At 45.5% G+C, this 7,689-nt stretch overlaps 1 protein-coding gene across 1 annotated transcript; it reads right to left on the bottom strand.

Moving 5' to 3' along the window:
* Positions 1 to 1,824: 1,824 nt before the first annotated feature.
* Positions 1,825 to 4,360, bottom strand: LOC109737679 (transcription factor bHLH18). The gene is made up of 4 exons (XM_020296806.4): positions 4,027 to 4,360; positions 3,797 to 3,924; positions 2,762 to 3,697; positions 1,825 to 2,666 (listed from the first exon to the last, which is right to left on the bottom strand). Exons 2-4 carry the CDS (start codon positions 3,821 to 3,823, stop codon positions 2,592 to 2,594), a joined length of 1,038 nt encoding a protein of 345 aa, XP_020152395.1. The 5' UTR covers positions 3,824 to 3,924; positions 4,027 to 4,360; the 3' UTR covers positions 1,825 to 2,591.
* Positions 4,361 to 7,689: the final 3,329 nt, after the last annotated feature.

Genomic DNA, 7,689 nt, shown 5'->3' with positions numbered 1-7,689 from the left:
TGAAGTTGATTGCACCCATATGGCTTAAACATGTAGTACTACTTATGCAAGATAAAAGCACCGCACTGGTGGGAGAAAGTGTTTTAATCGTCTGAATATCATCAATTCGGTGTGAATAGACAAGTGTCCTATGTAGTGGTCGGCCTTAAAAGGAGTCTTCCTGGGAAAATATCAGGTGATACTATGCCTTAGGTGATACCATGATACGAGCTTATGATCCGTTGGATCTCAGATCCAACGGCTCTTGGAGAATCTGAAAGGCTGCCGTACTTGTTCGCAATTTTTCGACTTCAAAAGGTCTTTTTTTGCAGAATGTTGGAAGCCTTCCAGGAGCCGTTGGATCTCCTAAGAGCTCGTATCATGGGAGCATTTAAGGCCCCGTATCACCTGATACTCACCCGAGTCTTCCTACCGTACCATCATGCATGCCTGCCGCCCTTTATAACTTAAAGCATCTACAGCCGGGCGCTTCAAACCCGTCTCATACGTCCGGGCGGACGGCCCAGTCAGGTCACGATTTTTGACCCAGACAGCCCCCTCAAACGGGCCTCAAACGCCCGGGCTGACCGGCACCCCTCATATACAGCCCAAAATATGGGGTGTCCGGGCATGCCCGCCACGTAGGACTGACGAAGGGGTCTCACACGGACTCGCCCGAAAACCCGGAGGTCCGACGGACGCCTCCTTCGTCGTCGCGGTGTAAACGCCGCGTGACGTCGCTTCGGCTCGCCGCCCAAGACCAAATCCGCCTATTTAACCCGGCCGACGTCCCACAAACCTAACCGATTCACCTCCCCCTCTCCGCGCCGCCAGTCCGAGCCCATCCACCTCCTCCCTCTCCCGCTCCGGCGCTTTGTCCATGCAATGCTCATGCCGGAGCGCTGGTACGAGATCCAGCACGAGATCCGGGCGAGACAAGCCACACGCGCCGCCCGCATTGCTGCCGGGCTACCTCCGAACTCACCGGAGCCGAAAGAGGAGGAGTAGCTGGGGGAAGAGGAGCTGGCTCCGACGGAGGTGGAGGAGGCGGAGTAGGAGCTATCGGGCTTCAACATGGAGCAGGTGGAGGCGGAGTTCGCCGCCGCCCAATTGGAGGAGTTGGCAGAGCAGCAGACCATCCTCGAGTCCATCCAGGATGAGGGCTATGTGGAGGCCAACCAGGCGTTCCTGCGGCAGGAGCAGGCGGTGTCCGACGCCCACCTTGACGAACTCGACGCAGAGATAGAGGTGGAGGAGGCCGGAGCGAAGCAGCTGGAGGCGCCGGAGCGGCAGCTGCCGCCCATGCTGCCGGAGCCGGGCACGAAAATTGTCGACATCTCCAACGATGACTAGCTAGGTGATCGACGTAGTACGTAGGTTATTTCGTTTGCATGTCCTTGTATGGATTTAAGAATCTAGTATGAGATGTCCGGATGCAACTACTGAAATTTGAGGTGTGTCCGGTCACTGCCCGCGGACGCGTCCACGGGCGTTTAAGGGACTGGATTTGCCAAGTCCGACTGTAGATGCTCTTAACATACACACGTTCCCTATATGCATAGTGTCAAATGTAATGTCTCGTTTTCTTCATCTTTTGAGCTTTGAGTAAAGGCCTCAATGTCGTTTAACAATTCTTTTGAATGAACAAAGGAGTGCCGCCCTTATAATCTTGTATATTCATTTGTGGACAGGTAATACATAGTATGATAGTCCTATCCAGGCAGGACAATATACAAGATCGTTTAACGATTCTGTATCCATAAACAAATTAGAAAGATATGTTTGAATACTACTAAGAAAAGACATATCTTAGCTGAAAAGACATGTAACCAAGAGAGAGATCCATCAAGTTAACAACCGAGCATATTTATTTATTCTTTATACTTGTATGCAAGCAAACAAGAGGGTACAGGTCGGGCTGAGCTACAATCTTGATCCTGTTACAACAAAAACCATAAGGAAACTACAAGCAAAGGGTTCATCCAAGCCAACCAACCAGCTTGCACTAGCCCTGAAAAACAGGCACACCCTACTACTGAACTTCTGAATCAAGGCTTGCAAAAGTCCCCCTCGGTGCTGAAAAAAAAGAAGACGCCATTTTTGTCCACAGATATTTGAAGCCTTCCGGGAACAGTGGTGGGATTTGAGAGGACGGCAAAGGGTAGGTGTTTGGGTTTGAAAAAAAACTCGAACCGGCCTCTCGTCGAAAAAACAGGGTGAAAAGGGCTATATTGATGTAGGGGAGAAATGAAAAATGGGTTTTTGTAAAATTCAAACTCCCCTTGGTAACTAGCCCTAGAAAAAGACATGTCTCATTTTTTGTCACTCTACTCTCTCCCAGGAACATGGAATGATCTGATCAAACCATGCAAAAAAAGGGAGAGGGTAGAAGTAATTTACTAGTGTTTTTGCTGCACCCATGGGGCAAAAAAAGGTGGAAATGGCTATCTTTGAGGGGCACCGTGTGGGGGACTGCAAGGGAGCTATCATCAGAAGCACCAGCGGGGATGAACCTAAAACTCATTAGCCCCAAATCCTCGAGGCTAATGGTGAAAAAAAGGAGAGAAACAGAAGCCAAAGTTCTAAATTAGACTTGATCAGGAGCAAGTCCTTCATGGCGACGACTTGAACGCTTGATGTAGCTTCCTGACGATGTCCTTGACTGACAACGAGAAGTCCTCGCCGGCCTGCAACAGATTAATCCATCAGTGAGTGAGACCATGTAATTAATTAAGTAGTAAATTATGGAGCAATTAAGAAGTGGAGATGATTGGGGGCTGACCGTGGCCATGATGGTGATGTCGATGGAGGAGGCGGTGAAGGGGAGCACATTGGTGTTCATGATGGCGAGGTCGATGCTCTCGAGCTCGGAGAGCGCGGCGACGAGGACGCCCCTGCGGTTCTCGCAGTGGATCTTGACGAGCACGGTGCGGTCCGACATCCGGGCCTCGATCTCCGGCAGCCCGGCGTCGGCGCCCTCGAAGTTCTCGTCGCAGGACGACCCGTCGTCCTCCTCGGCGGCGAGCTGCGACTTCTTGACCAGCACCGCCGACTCCACCGGCCGCCTGCGGGCCACCTCCTCCATGCCCTTCACCTGCTCCTGCAGCGTCTTGACGTACTTGATCGCGTCGCCCAGCACCGACGCCTTGTCCATCTTCTTGAGGCCCGGCACGATCTTGGAGAGCGCGATGAAGCGCTCGCTGAGCTTCTCGCGGCGCTTGCGCTCGGCCATGATGTGGTCCTGGTTCTGGGCGGCCGGCCGGGAGGGCGCCCTGGCGGGCTCGGCGACCATGGCGTCGTAGCTGCGCTTGACCTGCTGGAACGGCGCCACGCCCCCCGCGTCGACCTCCTGCTTGGGCTTCACGGGCGCCGCGCCGTAGTAGGCGGCGGCGGCGGCGCTGGGGGCCTGCGGCGCCTTGGCGAACGCGTCGGCGTGGCCGTGGCCGCCGAAGGAGAGGATGGTCGGGGAGGAGGAGTCGGCGGGGGAGCCCTGCTCCGTGACGCACGAGTCCCAGCTGGTGTTGACCTTGGCCGCCTTGCGCGGCCGGTGCTCGCCCGCCGCCGCCGCCGCGGCGTACTGCTGCTGCTGCTGCTGCTGCATCAGCGCCGCCGCCTCCATCTCCCCCTGCCCGAAGGCCACGGCGATCTGCTGCTCCGTGTACTGCTCCAGCGTCGCGTCCGACTGCCACTGGTGGAAGAAGCTCGGCTCGTCCATCACCTGCACGCCACCAAACCATGAACAACAACCAGTCAGCCACCACCCACCTCTTCCCACACCATTACACCCGACGCCATCAGAAAACGAGCAGCAAATTACCATATTGGAGAACCACTGAGTCGCCATTCGCAGATACTAAAAATCGCTCGCTCCCTCGAAACTCCTCGCCTCCAAAGCCAAAGATCGCAGCAAACTGCTTCCACAAGCTCGACCGAACAGCCCGAATCCTGATGAGAAAAACACGCACGAAAACAGAGCAGTTAGCATTGCGCAAGGCAAACACATAGCAATGCAGCCCGTGGGTAGAAATTATCAGGGAAGAGACCAACCTTGGGAGAGAGAGAGAGGGAGAGAGGGAGAGAGATGGGTCAGCCGGCGATGTGGTATTGGTCCCTTTCCTTTGCACCAATGTCCAACGGAGGCGACCTTATATAACCTCTGCGACGGGGGCGGGAGACTATTTTAAGGCCTCTTGTTCTAGGTCGGGTGTGAACTACTCGGCCTCCCTCCCATTCCTTTCATCCGCAGACTGTACCAATGGTGGCTGCCTCCCTCGCTCGCTCGCTCAAGTCACCTATCCCGCTGCACCGTGCCCTTTTTTTTAACAAAGGGTTTGGAGTAGCATTATGTCAAGCATACTACCTACATTATTGCTCTCTCGCTGTCTCCCTCGAGCGATTGCGGTATTGGCTGACAGGGAGATATTTTAATTCGCTGGGATGGATTGCTTCATGGTGATGTCAATGGAGATGGGGCAGATGTTGTGTGAAATGCTGGGGGATCCCAAATATTGGGAGCGATATGGGTTCTTGTCGCTTCTGCTGGTGTTTGGTTGGGCGTTTCGTCGTCGCAGGGGCGTTCGGGTTGTTCGGGAATGGTGTTAAGCCACTTGGATTTTATTTTTAGATTGTGCATATCGGAAGCAGATATAAATGTGCCAATCCTTTTTGTATGTGATATGAGATGGTGTGTCTGTATATCTATATTCTATATACTACATACAAAGAATGTAAGGTTTCGAATATACATTTTTGAACCCGAGCTCATACGATGTTTGAGTGCGTGAGGTCCGTGTGAATTTTAGCTTGTTCGGACATTTGAGTGCTCTCAGCAAAAACAAAACCAAATCTGTTTGAATAGTGCATGAATAGTAAACTTTTTCACTGACCCTATTTTGTTTTTGCTGAGGGAGAGCTACTCAGATGCCCGAACGACCTGAAAATTGACATGGTCCTCACGCACTCAAACAGCTTCCACGTAAAAAAAGATATTTTTTGAAATTTTTAGTATTTTTTTTATTTTACTCTTCATAGGCAGGAGCAGATGAGTTCGGGAGCCATTTAGCCACTCTCGTAAGGTTTCATCTTTGACTTTTCTTCTCACCACCACTTCGTCCAACATTTCCCTATGATAATCAATCACCTTAATTTACATACCTCCTGAACCAATTCCACTTTAATTTACCTACCAAACTTCTCATCAAACTATACTGTGAATCACGGGGAGGATCTGATAAACATTTGTTTACATCATTGCATTAATATGCCCAGGTAAATCACAAGCTAAGGTACTAAATATTTATACCCTGTTGCAACACACGATCATTGTCCTAGTGCTAATGAAAAAAATGCTAATCCTGTACTTTACACCTAACTAAGATGTTTTAAAGAGTAACCCGCTCCCACCCAAGAATTCACTGATCCTAGGATCATATGATCATATGATTAACTTAGTAAAAACTATACAAATAAGTTTTGAAAAATATATGAAAAGATCAAACAAATATTAAATGTAAGAGGAAGCGTATTAAAGTTTCTCATTAAGATTAAGTACATTGAGCTATGGTAAGTTACAACAGCATAACATAACGAATGTTTTACATTACAGTCAGTATGGACCACGAACTATATTAGTATTTTTTTACCATAATTCACATGCATGTGTTCCTATCTATTTTTTTTCGATCACGACGTTCAGACCCTGAGAGGGGCTTCTATGCCTATGGCGTTCATACCTTGCCTGAGAGGGGTGCTTCTACGCATATACACCAATTATCAACTGTTGGTATCTATACACGTGTTTATTTTTTTCACAATTTTTGAAAACAAAGAAATATGAATTCTTGCTATGTTAAATGTATCGTGCTTATATGATCAAATGATCCATTTTCTATCCCCCATTCACCCCCTCCCTCAGTAGCAGGTGATTATTTTTATGTCTCAACAAAATGCAAACATCATATACAACTATTTTTGTAAAGCACGGAAGATAAACATTCATACCTTGCAAACTCCACCAAGTTTGTCCTAGAATTTTATGAAGTAGACTTTCATATAAGTATTTATCGTATATTTGAAATTTCTTTGTTTGGTGGAAATGAAGCTAGATTCACATTTTTACAACACGGGCACTTGTGATTCACATTTTCATGAACTCTTTGGTAGTTGGGAGAATCCATTTTTTGGGTCCTCTCAATCATTGTTTTCTTTAGGTTTGGTTCATAAACTTCCAACCAAATAAGTTTGGTCCCTAACTTCAATACTGAATGTATTCCGTCAAAACCTAGAGCGACACCCAATGACATGGTGATGATTTTGTACACCTAACTACACAATTACAGATAAATCAAAAAAATGACAAGAAAGAATAAGAGAATGGTCAATGAACTTAACTATGAAGCAAATCATGCAAAAATGGGGAAAACTAAACCTAAAGAAAAACATAAACTTAAAAATAGAGAACTGAAGTATACGAAACAAAAATGGCATTATGTACGAAATTATAAATGTGGACAATAGAAAAAGTACAAGTATGAAAAGGCTTGGGAGTTTGGAAAACCCACAATGATCCACTGAGAATACACCAAGAATCCAGATTTTCTTTATGGTTGTTCATATTTTTTGTGTGCTTTCTTGCATTTTGTGTTATTTCAAATATTGTTGACTTCTCTTATTTCACCGGTTTTAAATCAATTTTTTTCTAGAATATGTATTATTTTTTACTTCATCAAGTTTCATTTTATTCCTATATTTTGCATTAGTGTGGAAATAAAACCACATTTTTTTTATTACTTATAAGTTTCTCCACCAATAGTCATGGATCACTTTCATTAATCCATTTTGTTGTTCAATCAATCGTGAATTGCTCTTGTGGACTTCTTTCTTGGTTAAACATGATTTGGCACTTCTGAACAAGTGTTTCTTTGCAATTGGTAATATTACCCACTTATAGTATATTAAAAATACCTTTTCACTAATTGTTCGGAAATTAATACATTCTCAATTTTGCATTGAATGTTTATGATTCTAGAGTACTTGTTTTCATTCTATGGGTCCCTAGATTTTTTTGTCTACTTGGTGATTTTATTTATAATTAGTATTGAATAAGTCTGCATGTTTGCAAAACAATAACATTGCTCATACTGCTTTGATAAGGCATGGAGACAAAAATGTCTAATATTGAGATTTAAGAGTGGACTATTGAAGTCTAGACGAAAACTTTAAAATAGTTTTACTAGATTATTATAATATTATGGACATGGATTTTGTGCACCTAGTGCATATTAAAAGGGTTTATAAAATTCAGAAAACAAAAGATGACACAATGAACAATGTATTTTCCAAGTTCTCAAGAAGAGATGTGTTAATTCTCTATTTTACATGAAAAAGACAAGTATGAGAAGGTAAAACAAGGATTTAAGTGCCTTAATTTTTGTATGCACATGGCACATGCATTGAAAATGCAAAGCTTTGCACGAAGCTTAATATTTACAGATAATACTTAATCACATAAGTGAGTGAGTTTTGAAGAAATGTGAATATCATTTACAAGAAATGAGTTTGTGCTACCACGTTTTATTTATTATTATACTAATTACTCCACTTAGAAGAGTTTTCAATGGCTTGCATCACACCAAATTATCCATGGTACTATAATGATATTAACCTAATTATGGCCAATTTTTACTACAAGGTAGTGCCAATTTTAGATGA

The sequence above is a fragment of the Aegilops tauschii genome, chromosome 4 (genome assembly GCF_002575655.3).
Source record: "Aegilops tauschii subsp. strangulata cultivar AL8/78 chromosome 4, Aet v6.0, whole genome shotgun sequence".
NCBI lineage: Eukaryota > Viridiplantae > Streptophyta > Magnoliopsida > Poales > Poaceae > Aegilops > Aegilops tauschii.
The sequence above is the reverse complement of the archived record's forward strand: the minus strand, read 5'-3'. Positions and strand labels throughout refer to the sequence as shown.